Here is an 18,895-nt window from a genome sequence, read left to right as displayed (position 1 = left end):
CACTTTTTTAGCCTTCTACGATGCCGCCTCAAATTCAAACTCGACTTCTCGAAATGCTCCAAGTGGCGTCCGGGTATGGTAGCCAGCCTTTAGGAGCGGTATATGTCAGCCACACGTGAGGGGAACGCTATTATCGAGCGTATGCATATCTTCGTATTGATTGCCTTGCATATAGACTTTCGTCTAGAGTCGCCTTGCCATTAACGACTATCCCATGTTCGCGTCCATGAGCCTATTTTAAATCCCGCGTCGGGAGCTATTGCAAGATCGTCAATGAACGCATCTGATGTAAGGCAACATCGGCTTCATGATCAAAGAAACAAACTTTAGATCATACGCCTGAAGCCGCAGGTCCTGTGCAGCACGTGAAGGCAAGTTCCTCGTCTCATAATGGCTTTTATTTCCATGCAGCCACCGATTTCAGGCTCCGCTAAGCTAAACTCCTTTCAAGTCCATCCCATTTTACTCCGGATATATGTTGAATATCACAGTCATCTGACAAAAGCGGCACAACGTTTTTGGTGATCTGTGCTTTGCAATAGATATCTGCCACCTCACATGGCGAGCCGACATGCCGTCCACCGTGCCGCTCGCATGCTGCTCGCACTTACTTAGTTGCGGAGGCTGTTGGATTACCAGCTTCCATCATCATTTGTAACTTTTATTCCCCCTTCAGGACCAAAATCTGTCCATTCACTTGCCCAAATTGAATCCCGCAACACCGATTTGGTATAAATAACAGACGCTTAATGATGGAAGAGGCGGACGTTCTGCTCAACAAACGTAATGCCAAGCTTTTCCGCAGTCTCGAAGACAGCGCCGTCATTCTGGCTGCCTCCGGGAGCTGCAATGTACTTGACACCGGATCGAGACGCGCGGAAGACGTTGTCGACGAAGGGGAACTGGTTCTCGTCAGAAGGTTTACACTCCAAGCAGGCACGAACTTTACTCACGAAAGCATCACTTGACACAGCGACATTGGTCAGCTTGCCAAGCCACTCTTCCCTCTCCGCATCAGTGAACGCGGGCGGGACCTCCTCGAAGACAGCCTCGAACATATCACGCTCCGCACCGGACTTGGGGAGCTCGCCACTGACCAACAGATCGATGGCGTTGCTCTTGTCGGGGCGCTTGGTGCCCTTCTTCCACTTGATGCCCAGAACACGAGGGTGGAAACGCAGCCACCAGTTGTCTGCCTTGTCGCCGGCAAGGCGCGTGCAGTGGATTCTGGACTGCTGACCAGCGCCAAGGCCAATGACCTGCCCGTTGTAAGCGTAGCAGACAGAGTTACTCTGAGTGTACTTCAGGGCAATGGTGGCGACGGTCAGATCTCGGAGGGCGGACTCGGAGAGAGGTCCAGACTCCTTGGGAGTGATGATTCTGTTGAATGACTTGGGCGCAATCTCGATATCGTTGCGGCCCTGCTGCAGAGTGACTCCGTAGACGGTCCGGGTCTCGGTCTTGGCAGGGACGTAGTCGGGGTCGATCTGGAGGACGAGGTACTTGCCGCCCTTCTTCTTCTTCAGGAGCGCAAGGGCAGCATCCTCGAAGCCAGGGGCGATGACACCGTCAGAGACCTCCTTGGAGATGATGCTGGCAGTGGGAAGATCAACAATGTCACTGAGCGCAATCACGTCACCGAAGCTGCTCATGCGGTCGGCACCGCGAGCACGGGCGTAGGCCTGAGCAAGAGGGGAGGAGTCGATACCCTCAATGTCGTTGACGAAGTAAACCTTCTTCTCGTCGTCGGTCAGGGGAGTGCCAATGGCAGCACCGGCAGGAGAGACGTGCTTGAAGCTGGCAGCGGCGGGCTTACCCAGGGCCTGCTTAAGCTCCTTAACGAGGGGCCAGCTGTTCAGGGCGTCAAGAAGGTTGATGTAGCCGGGCGAGCCACCGAGAACCTTATAGGGGAGCTCTCCACCGCTGACGAAGGCAGCAGCGGGCTTCTGGTGGGGGTTGGCGCCGTATCTCAAAGCAGAAAACTGCTTGCCATCGGCGGCGTATTGCTTGCGGAAGAAGTCGGAAATGGCAGCATCGTAGTCGGCAGTGTGCTCGAAAGCCTTGAGAGCGTAGCGGTTACGGCTCGCCTCGGTGATCTCGCCAGCCTGCAGCTCCTTGAGGAACTCGGCGTAGTCGTTGGGGTCACTGAGAATGGTCACACGGCTGTGGTTCTTGGCGGCAGCTCTGATAAGAGTGACGCCACCAATGTCGACCTCCTCGACAGCCTCGGGGACAGTGACATTGACCTTGGCAACGGTGTCTTTGAAAGGGTACAGGTTGCAAATGACATAGTCGACCTTGTTGATGTTCTGATCGGCCAAGTCCTTCTCGTCGGACTCGAGGTTTCTCGCGAGTATCCCGGCGTGGACGGCGGGGTGGAGAGTCTTGACACGGCCAGCCAACATCTCGGGGGCCTTGGTAATGGCAGAGACGTCCCTATCAGAAAAGGTTAATTGGTTTCGGGTCGTACACGTGAAAGTTTCGGCAAGGACTCGCAACTTACTCAACGGGGAAGCCAGACTCCCGGATCATCTTGGCCGTACCGCCAGAGGCGAGGATGCGGACATTCTGCTGGTTTAGGCCCTTGGCCAGGTCCAGCAGACCAGTCTTATCGTAGACGGAAACGATGGCAATCTTCTGACCCGACATGTTTGCTTTGGTGCTCTCGCAACGACAAGTTCTTGGGGAAGGAAGAATTGTTGTTTAGAGGATAGAGCAAGAAGAGGAGGAGAAGAGGAAAGGAGATAGGAAGGATCGAGGGAAGCAAAAATTTGCCTTGCGCGATGATGCCTGTGGGTAGGAGGAGAGGTTGCGCAAAATCGGCTTCCGATCAAGGAGGGGGAGGGGCAGGAAGCTACGAAACTTTTCTTGTTGGCTACGTGATGGGTACGGAGTCTTGCTATACGCGTAGGGCGGCAGGCAAAGTATTCTGCAGGTAGTTTGCCCCACGTAGCATCGGCATCACACCCGCTGGAGGCACGAAAAGGAAGGGGAAACGCTACGTTATGCGACGGCAGCAATGACCTCAACTCCAACCACCCGGCGGCTCGAGTGGGACATTCAGTAGAACTTTCACTCGCTCAAATGCCGGAGCATTGTTTCCTACCAACACTCACCTAATACCTTCCCTCAGGTGTGAGCTCAAGAAACATTTTGATAAAGAAGCAAACTGTTTTATTCCCTCGATTGCGTGTTGCTCATCCCCCACCTACTGATTCAAGCTCATCAAACCTTGTGGGAAAGAATTGGAGTTTCGGCCATTGGCCCGTCAACTTTTTTGGAGCATCGGCCTCTCTTTCGTGCCAATAAGCCCCGCCCCCGCCGCAGTCTCAAGGTGAGGTGAGCACAACGGCCAGGGACCGGGAGGCACAAATGACTGTCACTGCGGTGCGCTGGACCGCCCGACAGGGGTCCATGACTGCTGATGCGCCTTAACCCCAACACTGTTAGCGTGCCCCTCGTACCGGGTGGCACACTCACTATGGCAGGGCAAATGGAATGGAAGCTGTTGCTGAACCAGTGAACGTCCCGTCGCAAACCTGGGCAAGTCTTGGCCTCATATGGATAGACGAGGTTACCCTACGCGGCCACGCTGATTCTCCGGCTAAAAACCAACGACCAACCTAAGACACTGCCTTCCTTTACCTCGTGACTCCTTTTTTGGCTCCAAGGTAGCTTCGCAACCTGCAACGGCATCTATCGTACCCACGAACTTCCAAAACGTCGACCCAAGCGTGAAAGCGCATTGCGACAAAAACGACCGCAGCCCCCTCCGAATCGCACCTCCCCGGGACCCTGCTCGAGGAACCTTACGTACACCCGGCCCCGAACACCTCCGCCCCCCGACCTCACCCCGTCCTCCCCCGAACGACTCGCGCCGAAACGCACTCGCCACTCCGCGCGCGCGCACCACCACCACCACGATCCCAGGACCCCTAGATACCGTATCATAATCGCAAACATCCGAAAGCTGCCACAGCAACCGTGATGGGCTCTGTCTGCGGCAAGGAGAAGGGGGACAACTTTGACTCCCCGGGTCGCCCGCTTGGCACCGCTCCCCCGCCCCAGCCAAAGACCGCACCGATCCCCGCCAGAGTCGGCGGTCCGCCTCGGGTACTGGGTGGTGGTAGCGGCGGCGGCGCGTCAGGACAGCAGTCCTCTGTCGATGCGGTAGAAGCGCGGCGCAAGGCCGCGGAGGCAGCCGAGGTGAGATTCTCCTGCCCGCATCCTCACTCTTTTATTCCCATTGCGCGAATAACCTACTAACACCTACGACCCTCAACAGGCTCGAGCAAAAGCCGCAAACAAGTCAACCGGGAAGCTCTCCTCGCAATTGAACGCCCAGAAGAAACAAACTCAGAGCGATTTGCTCAAGGACGCCAGCGCCCAGCAGCTGAGACAGCGTGATGCCGATGCTGCCGCGGAGGCTAGGACATACAACTGAAGTCAAGATGCGTGATAGAGGCGGGAATAAAGAGAAGCGGGTTTAGCGAATTTCCTTGACAAGTTAGATAATGGGATTTGGGTGGGCAATGTTTGTTGATAATACCTCTTCGTTTTGGTATTTGAATCTTGGTTTGGAGTTTATACATTGCCGGCGTCTAGGCTAATCGAAGTTACAAGTTACTACACTTTTTCCATTTCGCCCTCTGCGATTGCGCTTCACTCTAGCGCTGTTGTTTCCAATTTTTCATGCGATCATATCCTTAAAACACCAAAAACGGATATCAGTACCAGCGTTATTATTGACTCCTCTGCGCCCCTGCCCTATTGCTGCCATGGCATTATCTGATATACTACAAGAACCCGGCCCGGACAATTTACACGACATTATAACGTCCAGACGCAGGAGCACGGCTATCAGCCGTAGCCGCCGCAACAGTTCCCTCACTCAGAAGCCGGGTAAGCTCGGTCATAGCAGCGCCAACCACAACCTCCGTATCGCCCTCGACGAGAATGTACAACTTCGGGTCTGCTCCGGCCGGAACTTCCTTGCCAGCAGGATAAAAGGTTCCCTTTGTCGTGATCGACACCCCGGTCGCTTCCAAAATCTTGGCCACGTTCGTTCTGTTCGTGACGGCCCATCTGGCCTTCTGCGGGAAGTCGTTGATCTCAAGGGTAGCGTGGTACGCACCGGCGTCGGGGCCCTTGTTGTCGATAGGCTGTCCTGACCGGAGCTGTCCGGCCTTGCCGAGTCGCTCATTGATGTTCCTGATGGCTGCGCTGACCATATCGAGAGGCTGTCCTGGCTTGCCTCCGGCGCCACCGGCAGCCGGTACATCTTTGCCCTTAGCCTCTTCAGGCTTATTGGCGGCACGAGACACAACGGCCGATACCTTGGACTGGATGTCGATAACAGCCGACTTGCCCTTGTCCTCGGTCTTCTCCTCCTTGACGTCGTCTTCTTCGCCCTCAGCCTTGTGAGTCTTGCGCTCACGAAGACGAGCAGCTTCGCGCTCAGCGTCGAGTCTATCCAGACCTTTTCCGCCGAAGCCAGAGTTGTCCTTGGCTTTTCCTGCCTTAACCTTTTCTATCCAGGCCTTACGCATCTCTTCCAGGCGCTTAGGGACAGGAACACCGCTCTGCTCGAGAGCCTTTGCTATACCAGGGGCGCAATTCTCCTGGTCTTCAGAGATGTACGTCACTGCAGTTCCCAGGTTACCTGCTCTTCCCGTTCGTCCGGATCTGTGCACCATGTCCTCGTGGTGAGAAGGTGGGTCGTAGTTTACAACCAACTTGAGCTGCTTGACGTCCAGACCTCGAGCTGCAACGGATGTTGCGACCAGGATGGGCACAATACCGTTCTTGAAATCGGAAATTGTAGAATCACGATCCACCTGGTCTTTACCACCGTGGATGGACATGCAGGGGTATCCCTTGGTCATGAGTTCCTTGAGAAGGTCGTCGGCCTTCTCCTGACGTTCGACGAAAATTAAGGTACGGGCGTCCTCATCCTTTTCGTAAAGCTCACCAAGCAGGCCTAGCAGATGGTAGAACTTTTCAGTCTCGGGAATCACCTCGACAATCTGTGTGATGTTTGCGGGAACGATGCTGCGGCCACCTACGGTGATCTCAACTGGAGACTTGAGCACCTTCTTGGCGAGGGAATCAATGCTGCGAGGCATGGTTGCGGAGAACATAATGGTTTGTCGGTCAGGGCGGATGTTGGCGAAGATCTTCATCACCTGAGGCTCGAAGCCCATGTCGAACATGCGATCAGCCTCGTCGAGGACAGCGTAAGTGACACGACGAACATTCGTAACACGGCCCTGGTTGGCGGCCAACAGGTCAATCATGCGGCCAGGAGTGCACACGACGATTTCGGCGCCGCGCTTAAGCTCAGCGATTTGATCTCTGATGGGAGCTCCGCCATAAGCACACACAGCCCGCAAACCCATCGCCTTCAAGAAGGGTTTACAGTCGCGATGGATCTGGACTGCCAGCTCGCGAGTCGGCGTCATGATGAGACCAATAGGGCCATCGGTGTCCCTGATAGGTGGTTGATCCATGATGTGACGGAACATGGGAAGGAGGAAGGCCATTGTTTTACCTGATCCAGTCCTGGCAACAGCAACAACATCACGCCCCGACATGAGGATGGGCAGAGATTGCATCTGAATCGGTGTCGGCTTTTCATAACCAAGGCCGGCGATGACGTCCAATGTCCGCTCATTGAGACCGCACTGGGCCCACTTCTGTACCGGCTTGGGGACGTTTTTGCCAGAGACTTTGATGCCGTCGAGCTCGGCGCGCAGCTCGGTAACTTCTTCCTCGCTAAGAGCGGCGAGCTCTGCTGGTTCGACCCAGAAATCCTTGCGTATAGGAAGTAGGTCTATCTTGCTGTAATCCACGGTGGGTATGTCTTTTTTCTTGCGTTTCGCCGCCATGGCGAGAGCTGCATTGGCGTTGAGGCCATCATCTGCCTTGAAAGCGTATTCATCGTCACTGAAGTACGCCTCGGGCTCTTGGACCTTCTTCGTGGATGTACTTGCCTTAGGACCCGGCGCGGCTTTGGTATCCGACAAATCGGCCATGAAAGCGTCCAAAGGATCAAGATCGTCCTCTTCGGCTTCCACGACCTCCATCTTGTCAGCGACTGGAGGTTCTTCGACTGGCTCGGTATTTTGCGTTGGTGCAGCATCTTGCATGTCTACATCTTGCTTGGACTCTTCTTGTGCCTCTTGTAGCTCTTTCTCGCGTCGTTCGTGCGCAGCACGGGCGATTGCAGCAGCCTCTTCTTCCGTTTCGGCGAAGTTGCCACCGTCCGACTCATCGTCTTCATCTTGATCAGCGTAGGGGGTGTCATCAGCCTCGAGGGGAAGTGCGGGTAGCTTTGTGAGTTTCCTCTTTGTCCCTTCCTCCTCATCGAGATCAAGCTTGCGCTTGTTGGCGAGCTTCTCACTGTCGGCAGTCGCCTTGCTGAAACCAAAAGCGCTCAGGTTCCGGTTGGCGGGTAGCGCCGAAGCTGCCATACCATCAGTATATGGCCCTTTCATGAATGCTCCTTGCGGATCTGCACGAGAAGGGAGCGGTAGCTTACCTTTCGTGATCGGTGCAACAGCTACTGTGGACTTTTCGGGCCGGCCTTCTAGAGCCCCTAGCACACCATTCGTACCGGTGTTCTTATGCGAAGCTGCCGACTTCTTCGCAATGGCCTTGGGGTCGAATTTGCCCGCGAAAGGCACAGCTGGTGACGCGTTCCCAGAGGTATTGAGCGTTGGCGCGGGAGACGCCGCTGGTGACGCAACGGCGGGAGACGCGACAGCGGGCGAAGGTACAGATGGCGAAGCGGGAGCTGGGGACGCCACGGACTTCTTGTCCATCTCCGCGAGGAGATTCCTAGTCTGACTTGGATTAACCTCATTCTCTTTATTGGCCTTGGTCTCTCTGCGCTTCTTCCACGCCTCGAGCCTGGCGAGTCGTTCGGCCTTTTTGTCAGCTTCAGTCTGGGCTGGGGCGGGCTTGGGCTTAGCAGCCTGTGATCTGGAGTTAGCGATCAATGTGGAGAAGGGTATGGTGACCAGTCTTACCTCATTACCAGGAGCACTGGCTTTCTCTGGAGGCGCCGCGCCGCGTGGGCGGCTGTCATCTCGCCTGCTACGCGGACGGGAGTCAGCTGTTCCCTCTCGCCTTGCGCGAGCCCGATCCCTGGAGTCGTCTCGCCTTGGACGATGGTCCCTGTCGCCTTCGCGATGCCGCCGTCTGTCGAGAGATCGGTCTCTGTCAGCGAATCTGTCGCGAGACCTCCTCCGGTTGTCTCTGTGGCGGTCGTTGTCTCGTCGGCCTCCGCGGTACAAATCGTCGTCTCGTCGGTCTATGGAGCGATCTCTCCGGCGGTGAGAGTCGCGATCGCGCTCGCGATCTCGGTATCGTCGCTATTGGTACCTGTCAGAGTCGTCCCCTTCTCGTTCTCCACGGTGTCTTCTCACATCGCCAGGGCTCCTGGACCGCGAGCGACGACGATAGTCTCTGCCTCCATCATCACGGCGGTCCCTTCTGTCATCGTCTTTGCGGCGTCTCGCGTATTGGCTTCCTGCAGGCGATGGTGAGCGCGAGTCCCTGGTCCGAGCCATGTTGTAGGTCTCGAGCTACTTTTTATCGACAGGGTCTTCACTCGTGTGTTTGTGTCTCTGCCACTGCTGATTCTAAGCTTTCGAAACCTGATGGTTAAACGTCGCTGTACGTGGCCGCGTTTCCTATGAACAGGCCTATTGGGTTGCAAGCGACGGATCTGGGATGAGGGGCGGAAAAGTTGCGACGTGATGATTATCAGATTAAAGTTGATGCGCCCAGAAACGAGGCCAGCTCCACCGAGCTTTACCCGCGGCACTGCACGGACTATTGACCAGCCACACTTGCCATGTGGCTGGATTATTGTCCAGGTGTGGCGGGGAAGATACCTCAATCTCACTTAAATCTCTTTTAGCGATGGCTGGTGGCATAGTACTCGTCTTACTATTTTCAGAGTTTTTTTTTTCGCAATCCTCAGTCACTTTGAACAGCATGTGAGGAATTTCAAGGACTATGGAAGAAGATAGCAACTAGAAAGGGTGTGAAAAAACAAAAAAGGTACAATACGGATACCACAGGGCGCGTGCATTCCCCAGATTTTATCGCATGTCGCGTGGGGCGTTTAAGCACACCGAGCTTCTCACCTGTACCCAATTATCCTGTTCATCCATCTCACTTACTCTCACTTCTCAAATCACATCAATATAACGAGAGAGAAGCCCGCCATCTCACTTCATTCAAGTGTAGCCTAAGAGCATACAAAAGATGGGTGGTCTGGTAGCGTACGCCAGTAGTGACGAGGATGAAGAAGTTGAAGACGTAAAGGTGTGCCCGCGCAGATCCTCCTCATTCCCCTGGAAAGACCGTTCACTTACACAATATCCAGACTGAGGTTGCCGAGAAATCCACATCTTCCAAAGATCAGACAGACTCAAGTAAGATCTCCTCCATCAGCCCTTATCTTCTCGCAACCTCGTACTAACGAACTCCTCAGATGAGGTCAAGCCACCATCACCACCACCTGCTGCTGGTGCCGCCGCACCTCAGCAACCAAGAGAGCCTCAACCATCGACAGAAGCCATAACAATAGGCCCAGTCCAGCAACACTCCGTCCCCCTGGGCCCCTCCCTCCCCCCAATGGACACCCAGCCCCCAAATCTCCCGTTAGGAGAAGGCCATTCCCAACCTCCAGCCTCGCCATACACCGCCTCCCGCGCCCTCCTCCGCGACCTCACCCTCCCGCCCGTCCCCAACTTCGACATCCCCCCTTCGCCGCCGGGTTCCCCCCCTCCGGCTCTCAGCGCCAAGTTCACCCAATTCCTCGACCTCAAGAAGAAGGGCGTCCACTTCAACGCCAAACTCGCCCAGTCCGCCGCCCTCCGCAACCCGAGCCTGACGGACAAGCTCATGTCCTTCGTCGACCTCGACGGCCGCGCGGGCTACGCCACCACGCTGCCGTCCGAACTCGGCTGGGACCCGACGTCGGAGGAGCTCCTGCCCGAGTGGGCGGGCAGGACGGCGCTGCGGCAGAGCCAGGACAAGGTGCGCGGCGCGGGGGCGAGAAAGGGAGGCGGGCCCGTCGAGTTCGTGCCGGCTGCCGCTGGTGCCGCCGAGTCTGCTTCGCCTGCCACGGCTGGGATCGAGCAGGGGGGCATCGTCTCGCGTGGCGGGAAGAGGAAGGCGGGTGCGCTGTGAGAGCAACAGCTGACATGGTTGATGAGTCCATGGGCAGGGCATTTGTTGGTCATGCACGTCTGTCAGCTGCTTCAGCTTCATCTTTTTCATTGCCATGGCTATCCCGCTTGGCAAGCGTTTGGGGGATTCAGTAACTCGGCAAGCTGAGTACTGGGGTGCCCATCGTTCACCGACCATTTATCCTCCTTCACTCTTCTGCGCAGGGTTGAGTACACGGGCAGTTGTCAGACACCCCATACGGACCCAGCATATCCTTCTCTTTCCATTGCCCGCTCCAGGTTGACCTGCTCGGTGAGTTTCCAGGATACCGATGCAGCTATCAGACGTCTTGTGTCATTGATTGGGTGTATCCTCCACATCTCTGGCATCGCCAAGGGGACTATTTCTGTGTGATTTCGTACTTGGTTCTCTAACTGCAACCTATCCTCGAAGCTATCCGAAACTGCCTTCACGATTGGCACCCACAGACCTCGGTGTTTCTCTGACTTCACCGTCGATCTCCTCGGTATCACTTCACTCAATCAACAAACAGCATGGGCCAGGCGGGGGAGGAGATGTGCTGGCGTGTCTAGCGGCAAACACCCACATACATACAATACACACTAGTGCCGTGGGAGGATATCATTATTACTCCGGGGGGTTACATGGTCTGCATTGCCGCGCAGTGGGGTCTAGAATGGAGACAGAGTTTCGCAACGACGTCTCAGGTGCTGGGGTTGTAGTGTCGTTTCTTCTTCTCTAATATTGGAAGCCGAGGCGCGCGTCAAGATTTCCAGCACGTGGGATTGACGACGATTGTCGGATCTCTGATGCCGGTCTCCACGCCCAGTAGCAGTTCTAAAGGGTTGATGACTACAGAGAGAGGGAGGGAGGAATCTAGAGGAACGAAACATAGCACATAGCTCAAAGCCTCAGAAAAAATATCATCACGATTGATACCTCTCATTTGAGATGATGACTGCTCCAGCGGAAACTTTGTGCGCTCGTGCGTCCCAAAAAGGTGTGGTGTGAAATCCGTCATTTGTCGTTAGATGGTCGACTTCTGGGACACGGACCGAGAGAGAAAAAGGTGGAATGAATGGGAGTTCTTGGGACGACAGGTTGTGTGTGGTAGATGCGTCACTTTTTCTCCTCCGTCAGAGTTGAGGCTGTAAGACGTAGGGACGAGAGCAAATGACGTCGAATCTTAAAAAAACAGAGTGCGAATTTGCGACGCTATCAGCTGAAGGTTATCGTAACTTCGTATGTGATATCTCTGCAAGTCACGCTCATCTCAGTCCAGTCAATAGAGTCAGCTAACAAGGTATCATATTCCAGTTGTTTTGCGGCTCTACGCCGTCATATCTGGGGTCGCTAAATCATCATCACCACCACCAATGTATCCGGTCCGTCGCTCTTAACGCTACCTCCGAGTCGCAGCAAAGGTTTCCCAAATAACATAATAAAATCCATTAATACTGTCATATTCGTGCAAACCTGAAAACCTTGCCACCCGTCCCTCCATCACTTAGCGCGTGGTGTGCCCCCTTTTCATTGATCCGTACAATACTAAAATTGAACAAAAATGGCTTGACTTTCTAGGCAGTGCAGGTAAAAGTAATGTTCAGAGACTTCTTCAATGAGTCACCAATGTTGATATCCGTGACGACTTCGCCGGAGGAGAGAGCATCGGAAAAGTAAGATAGTCTCTGACCGTTGCTGGTGACGTCCTTGCCGCGGAGGCTGAAGGGGATAATGCCGTTTTCGCAGGCGGGCTTCTTCTGCATGGCGGCGAGGACGGGGGCTTGGGAAATGTTGGCACGCATGGTGACGTTGTTCATCCCTGGGCGGAGTAGGAGGTTGTCGAGATAGACGGTGCCAATGTCCTGGCCATCCAAAAGGTTGGCAAAGGAGGCGTTGCCCTGAGGAGCTTGATGTCAGTACTGATACATGTGAGAGAGGAAGTCGCATCAACGTACGATTTCCAGAGTGAGGACGGAAGGGTTGGGAATTGAGACGTGACCCTTGAAGTTGTCACCCCGAGCATCCGGCGTAAGGGAGATGGTGTTATCCGTAACATTGAGGCCCTTGAAGCCGTTCAGACCTAGGTTTCGTTAGCAACAAGCCTATTTGACGCAACCTCGGAATTAGTGCAGTGGCGGCGGGACTTTACCCTTCAGGGTCATTGTGTTTCTGAAAGTGACCCCATAGCGCCTGGCAATGCCATTGACCTTGATGTGAGTTTTGCCATCGACCGTAACTCTGACAGACTCGTTATTTTGGAGCCAAGTGTTGAAGGTTGTGAAGGCGGGCATGTCCTCGATGTTGATGGGCTGGCTGATGTTGACGGTCTGCAGCTTAACTGACTTCGTCTCGGGGAACGTAAGGTTCACGAAAGCAACTTCTCCCGGGAGATCCGTTAGGAACATTTTGCCGTTGAAACCCTCGATCGTGGCCTTGACCGAACCGTCTGATCTCAGCGTCGAGTTGATAGCCATATTGTATGAGTTGGGTTGTGTGTTGGAGACGATAATTCCGTCAACTGTGAGCTCAGCATCGTCGAGCTTCTTTTGTGCAATTTTGGGTACGGCAACGAAGATGCTAAGTTTCGCGTTAGAACGTTAGGATTTCAATCACGTGGCTTCCTGGAGAGACGTTGAAACTTACATGAGTAGGACGACGAGAAGAATTCCTGCAACACTACCAATTAGGTAGAGCCACCAGAACTTCGCACAATGTCTCATGCACGTCTTCCTCTTGCCACCGCCGTATGCAGCACCACCACCGACAGCATTCTCAGAGTGGGAGATATCGTGTTTACTCATGTTGTCCGAACTGCTTCGTTATGCGTAGTATGTCGTGATATAGCTGTAGAGTTGCTCTTCACCTCCGTGAGTTCCCGATGTGTGGGGGAGTGTTGTGTGTGTGTGTGCAAGGGATAGATAGGAGGAAACTGTCCGCTTAATGTCGATGTCGATGACAGCTCAACAGCTTTTGTCTAGGATGTGAGAGAACCAAGTAATCGAGTGGGACCGAAGGTGTTTAAGTACAGAGATCGAGAGAGATGCTTTCTGGGGTAAAAGCTGGGGATGCCAGGGAATAGTAGGCACTCTAAGCATCACACGGCAGCGATAGCTCGAGATCTCCATGTCCACATCAGGTATGTAACCCTCCCCCTTCCTTACCGGCCCATCGACTAACCCAGCCCGACTCGGTAGGGTAGGCAGGGTAGTGTAGGTTGGGATGTGCTGCGGACTTGCGGTACCTGGGGCGTTGAGCAAGCATCGTGTGTAAGTGCAAGGTGGCAGCGTGGATGTGTATGGGCCGAGTGTGCCTATCGAACGGACACATGGCTAGAGTGCGTAACAAGAAAGAACGGATCGGCCAGTCAGATGGCAGGCCATCCATAGACCAACGCAGAAGAATATGCCAGGTCAAATCTTTGACGTCCGAATCTGCGATGGGGGGAGGTCGAATTACAAGGGCAGACCGGGGCAGCGTTGCCAGTTTAGGTGGCATGCCGAGCAACGAGGTCGACACCATCTTCCCAAGCGGCTGCCCCGCATTGTGTGTCGAGAAAGAGGTAGGGGGACCCCTTGCCCGCTAACACCAGAGTTGCAATCCCGCTGGGCCACCGGAGTGCGGTCCCTCGGCATCTCGTGAACAAGATTGAGCATATGAAAGTGATGTCGTGTGGTTGTGTGTGTGTGTGTGTGACTGGGTGGTGTTCACACAGGTTCCCCTTCTGTGTTACTACGGCGCAATATACCGGCCTGTGTGGCTTGCCCACCCCTGCAGGGGTATTGATGAGATTTCCTTTTTGCAGGTGAAGAGGCAACGGGTAGGAAGTGAGCCGTAGACGCGGTCCAGCCGTTGCGAGGCAATCCGGATCGTGTTAGGAGGCAAGTCACGATGGAATGGCTGAGATTGGTAGCCTCGAATGAGATGGTGAACGAAATGGCTCTCTACCTAGGTGGTAGTGCTTTCAATGAGACAAGTATCAAGGCGGAGGCGAGTGAACCAGTGGACGTTGACAACTCCAAGGATTCAAGAGTGCGCACGCCGCCCGCTGGGAGGCCCTCCGGCGGGCTTCTAGCGTTCGAGAGGGTATCCCCGGCTGCCCAATCAAAGTATCATGACCTTGAGGCTGATGGCGTTCGTTCTCTCGTTCATGCGCCACTGGTGAACCTCTTGGGTGTAGGTACTACGGAGCGCTAATGAAGGTTCCCAAACTGCATATTGGGGGGGGGGTCGTCGGTTTGACTTTGATGGAAATCTCGCCGAGTCTTGGCTTAAACGCGTCAAAACGAAAGAATCGGTAGCGCGGCGAATTCGACAATCACATGGGCACGAGGTGTCAGAATTTTCAAGGAGGAGCTGAACGAACAGAGAGAGAGAGAGAGAGAGAGAGAGAGAGAGAGAGAGAGGAGAAGAAAGAACCGAAGGCAGTGCGGCGCGGAAAGGAGCTGCAGCTGTAAACGGCCAAAATGGGCAGATGATGGGCGAGGATTGGCTGGACCAGACGTGCCAGGATGAATTGGCTCGGAGATTTGACGCAGAAGGCCAATGATTGACATTTCGAGATACGGAAGGACCTTTGCTTGCCCTCGTGAGCTACCTACCTACCTTACCTTGTAGTCAGGTACTTGCCTGCTTGAGTTGGTGCTGAGGTACCTGATGTTCCCACTAGGAACTTAGGAAGGTACGAGAGGTGCGCACTGCATTGCACTTGCACCTGCAGCCGGCGAGGGACAAACGATATTTTCGACGTCCCGCTCTCGCCTTGCCCGCCCCAGCGCCGCTTCTCTTTGCCCTGCCAATGTCCCACTCATTCCTCCCCCAGCATCCCCCAGAGTCTGGGCACTTTTCGGGTAGGAGCGGGGACGGGGACTTACACTAGCAGAATCTTAGCTACCTGGGGAGCCACTCAGAAAGCGCCAGTTACTGAGGGGGAACCTGGAGAGCCCCCGCCTCCTTACACAAATGGGTGGAGTCGGGCACCTCAGAGCTTGTGAGCCACTGTGGGGCGTCTCTCCATTTCCCAAACGACTTTTTACCCACCGGAATCATACACCAACATGGAAGTTAGTAACAACAGCTGCGGATACTTCACGGACCCGAGGAGGTAAGCTCAGGACCTGATGTCCACGTTGCGGCTTGCCCAGGCAGGCTATTCAATATTTTCTGCTGTCATTACAAATGGTCTCATGGAGAGTTGCCAGCCATTACCTTATCGCACCTCATTTCGACATTTGACATAGCAACCAACCAACCAACCCATCATATCAAGCTTGTCTTCTTCGCATAGTGTATCTTTTTTGAGTTTTTTTTACTTTTCCCCAACGTAACATTCGGCCGATTGAGTCAGCCAAGCACACTTTAGGCAAGAAGCTTGTGCCAGCCTGCCAGGGCTCAGGATATCACCAGGACACAAGGGTAATGACGAAAATGGACAGAGACGATGACATCCCACGCGGCCGTGTATCGATGGTCTACACAGTAGGCGCCAAATTTCACGGGAAGAAGACCACAATGGCCTTTCTGCCCATCCAAGTAGGTGACAAAATGAGATGCCGCTCCATACCCTAGCTCTATCTCTATCATTCATACTACTAATAATAATATTCTTTTTCTTAGTTAATGGAAGCTTCAAAGTTTATGATTTATAGTGTAAAGAAAAATCCTCACGCGACCACGCACACCACGCTACCTGCCCAACCACCCTACACCGGGCCGCCGTCTTTTCTTCACCACGGTCCCTAGCCTATCAGACACGATGTCGACGTAATTCGTCTCGAGTCGCTCCGCTCCGCCTGACGTTTTCTGACCGAGAAAGCTGCGGCACATCACTGCCTACCCACCACCATGGGACATTCTCAACCGGGATGCTAGGCTTTCATGCTGCCTCTCGGGACTCGGGACGACGAATGAGAAAAACTTCGTCGGATCGGGAAATCCCAAAAAAAAAAATCCATCCAAGGAGGCTTCATTCCAATTTTCCAAAGGTTTCGTTTCAGGACATCTCAGACCAGCCAGTGACAGGATGACAATGATGACACTAGCTGACATCCGAAGCTTAAAATTCGTAAGAAATCCAGAACCCTCAGTTTGCTTCTATACTATACTGATGATGTATGACTCTACAAAGCCTACTCATACTGAGCGAGACTGCGGAACCGCAATGCTGTGGTCTACCTGATGTAGGACACGCATTCCGCGACATACACCTTGAGCGTTCTTATCTGTCTCTCGTCTCATCCCAACGCCCTGAAAGATCCAGGCATATCCTGCTTTAAGCATGAGGCATATCCCACCCTCGTAGCCAGGACTTCATGCAAACGCTCGGCTTCGTGACCAAATGAAGCCATTTACCCCACGTTTGCCCAACAAGTTTTCCCGTTATACAACGCAACGTCAGATCAGCTCGCTTCAGCTGTTTCCCGGTCGTGGGGAACATCCGCACTAGAGCTTCGACTTCACCCACAGGCTAACCCTATTCTCGATCCCAGACTCGCCGTCGTAGATATCTCTCTCCACCGCGCGGGTGTTGATCTGCGGCACTCATTAGCATCCGACGTCTCACTACAGTCTTGGGTTTTGGCTATTGTGGTGTTGCCGCTTACAAATTTGGGTCCTAGGTCGCTGATGCTCTTTGCTCCGAGCAGCCTCATGCATGTCTCCATCTCGGCTTTGAGAACTGGGCGAAAGGTTAGCGACTCGTTCACAATGACACGGCTCCCACATCAGGACTTACTTTCGTATGTCCGCTCGACACCTGCCTGACCTCCGGCACCGAGACCGAAGAGAGCAGCGCGGCCAATGCCCACCGCCTTCGCACCCAGGCAGAGAGCCTTGACAACATCGGTACCGCGCTTGATGCCGCCGTCGACCCAGACCTCGATCTTGTCAAAGACCTCGGGGCAATACTTGCGGATCTCCAGCAACGTGTGAACAGCAGGTGGTGCCGTATCGAGAGCACGACCACCATGGTTGGACAGAATGATGGCCTTCACCTGCGGTGCGTACTGGGCCGCCAGGTAGGCGTCCTCATGTGTCTGCAGACCCTTCAGCACGATGGGTAGGTCGGTGTGCTGAGCCAGCCAAGGCAACGTCGTCTTCCACTCCAGGTCTGCTGCCGTGCCGAAGAACAGCTGCTGTCCGACACCTCCGCCGCCTGGCCGCTTCGCCTCATCGGTCTTTGAGTTTGATTCGGATTCAACCTCGAATGATCCCTCGAATTGCTGCTTCTCGTCGAGCTCACGTTTTCCAGGCCACGGTGCATCCAAGGTCAAGGTGATGTACTTGTAGCGATCCCTCATAGCGTTGATGCGCTTCAGCATGGCTTCGCTCTTGGCTCGGTCATTCTGCACGTAGAGCTGCCATCCAAACACTTGACCCTCAGGGGAACCCTCAATGATCTGCTCCGGGGTCATGGACGCGTTATTCGAGACACACTGCATCGCATTGAACTTGGCCGCTGCCCTCGCGATGCCTCGCTCACCATCAGGGTGGGCAAGTCGTGCCATGGCAGCCGGCGCCACAAACAACGGAAGCCCGACGTGGTTGCCGAGCAGGCTTGTGGAGGTGTCAACTTGTGTACAGTCGACAAAGACGCGAGGCCGCAGAAGAATCTGCCTGTATGCGCGACCATTGTTGCTCTTGGTCCAAAGGTCGTCGGCGGCTGAGAAGTAGTACGCCCACGCCTTCTTGGGGATAATTTTTGTGGCAGCTTCCTCAATCTCGTCGAGGTTGAGCAGCGTCTCGAGCCTGGGCGGGCCCTCCTTGGGTTTCTCGGATTCTGCTTTCGCAGGCTGAGGTTGTAGCAGCGCCAATGACTCAGGGTCTACCGTGCCCAGACAGTCTTCGGGCTTGAGATTCTCCTCGAGAATACCCGGCGGGTGTATGGGGTCGTACTCGTCTGTCGCATCTTTGCCGGAAAGCTTAACAATGATCTTGGAGCCGCCGGGGTGTGAAGGGAGGAATTCGGTCACGTCGTACACTTTGCCGTAGAGCACCACCCAACAACTGTCGGATGTGTTGTGCTTGGCCACTGTGAGAACTGTATCAGCATTGACTCGAAAGCATCACAGCAAGGGAAGCACAGCAAACCGACCTTCTTCAGCAGTGAATATCTTGGACATCTTGTTAGCAATTTGGAGCTCTCCTAGTCGTACAGCTTAGGGAAACATGGGGAGGAATCTCAACAACTCACAAAGCGGGAACATCATCGTAATAAGTCGCCAACCATTCGGCGGGAATTACCCCGTACGTCTGGTGTCGGAGACCAGGCCCGTGGGGGGCTGATCTGGGGTCGGGGCAGCAGAGGAGCCAGTCCATCGTCGAATCACAGGGCACTTTTTGGTCAAGCGTTCTGTGGAGAGGCGCTGGATGTTCTGGAGCTGTGGAGGCACTTTCATAAGTGGGGGCTCGCCCCAGTGGAAAGAAGACCGCGAGCGCGCAAGACAACGAACATGCCCCGACTTCGGACTTAGTTGTCGGGGCGGCTCTCGGCGCTAGACGCTTCGCTTCGCTTTGGCGCGGCAATGATTTTACGGGGACGTCATCCAAATCCGCCCCCAGAAAGCAGTACGGAAATTTCGTCAATCGACACTACAGCGACGACTCTTGCGATCGCAAAGACCCAGCTGCCTTGACCTGTAATTCCGAGTCGCGTTCGCCAGAATTGAAGCCCACAGACAATACTCCGCAC

The 18,895-nt window shown here is 54.5% G+C and overlaps 6 protein-coding genes across 6 annotated transcripts; 2 read left to right on the top strand and 4 right to left on the bottom strand.

Annotated features, from left to right (window-relative positions):
- Positions 1–746: 746 nt before the first annotated feature.
- On the bottom strand, positions 747–2,649 carry BDP55DRAFT_543053 (phosphoribosylaminoimidazolecarboxamide formyltransferase/IMP cyclohydrolase; the record flags this gene model as incomplete). Its single annotated transcript, XM_060568378.1, has 3 exons — positions 747–902; positions 954–2,436; positions 2,504–2,649. The coding sequence occupies 3 exons, from the start codon at positions 2,647–2,649 to the stop codon at positions 747–749; spliced, it is 1,785 nt and encodes a 594-aa protein (XP_060434490.1).
- Positions 2,650–3,987: 1,338 nt separating this feature from the next.
- BDP55DRAFT_627488 (uncharacterized protein) lies at positions 3,988–4,444 on the top strand (the record flags this gene model as incomplete). Its single annotated transcript, XM_060571764.1, has 2 exons — positions 3,988–4,206; positions 4,286–4,444. The coding sequence occupies 2 exons, from the start codon at positions 3,988–3,990 to the stop codon at positions 4,442–4,444; spliced, it is 378 nt and encodes a 125-aa protein (XP_060434489.1).
- A 186-nt stretch (positions 4,445–4,630) lies between these two features.
- Positions 4,631–8,299, bottom strand: BDP55DRAFT_601901 (DEAD/DEAH box helicase). The gene is made up of 3 exons (XM_060571056.1): positions 8,039–8,299; positions 7,541–7,976; positions 4,631–7,465 (listed from the first exon to the last, which is right to left on the bottom strand). The coding sequence occupies exons 1-3, from the start codon at positions 8,087–8,089 to the stop codon at positions 4,821–4,823; spliced, it is 3,132 nt and encodes a 1,043-aa protein (XP_060434488.1). The 5' UTR covers positions 8,090–8,299; the 3' UTR covers positions 4,631–4,820.
- Positions 8,300–9,276: 977 nt separating this feature from the next.
- Positions 9,277–10,206, top strand: BDP55DRAFT_627486 (HCNGP-like protein-domain-containing protein; the record flags this gene model as incomplete). Its single annotated transcript, XM_060571763.1, has 3 exons — positions 9,277–9,336; positions 9,398–9,446; positions 9,506–10,206. 3 exons carry the CDS (start codon positions 9,277–9,279, stop codon positions 10,204–10,206), a joined length of 810 nt encoding a protein of 269 aa, XP_060434487.1.
- A 1,577-nt stretch (positions 10,207–11,783) lies between these two features.
- On the bottom strand, positions 11,784–13,010 carry BDP55DRAFT_542628 (uncharacterized protein; the record flags this gene model as incomplete). The annotated part of the gene is made up of 4 exons (XM_060568331.1): positions 11,784–12,107; positions 12,165–12,289; positions 12,359–12,786; positions 12,853–13,010. 4 exons carry the CDS (start codon positions 13,008–13,010, stop codon positions 11,784–11,786), a joined length of 1,035 nt encoding a protein of 344 aa, XP_060434486.1.
- Positions 13,011–16,647: 3,637 nt separating this feature from the next.
- On the bottom strand, positions 16,648–18,326 carry BDP55DRAFT_543038 (FMN-dependent dehydrogenase; the record flags this gene model as incomplete). The annotated part of the gene is made up of 4 exons (XM_060568376.1): positions 16,648–16,737; positions 16,809–16,882; positions 16,940–18,235; positions 18,299–18,326. 4 exons carry the CDS (start codon positions 18,324–18,326, stop codon positions 16,648–16,650), a joined length of 1,488 nt encoding a protein of 495 aa, XP_060434485.1.
- Between the last annotated feature and the right edge of the window lie 569 nt (positions 18,327–18,895).

Source organism: Colletotrichum godetiae (genome assembly GCF_030913485.1).
Source record: "Colletotrichum godetiae strain CBS 193.32 chromosome Unknown BDP55scaffold_5, whole genome shotgun sequence".
Taxonomy (NCBI): Eukaryota; Fungi; Ascomycota; class Sordariomycetes; order Glomerellales; family Glomerellaceae; genus Colletotrichum; species Colletotrichum godetiae.
The sequence above is the reverse complement of the archived record's forward strand: the minus strand, read 5'-3'. Positions and strand labels throughout refer to the sequence as shown.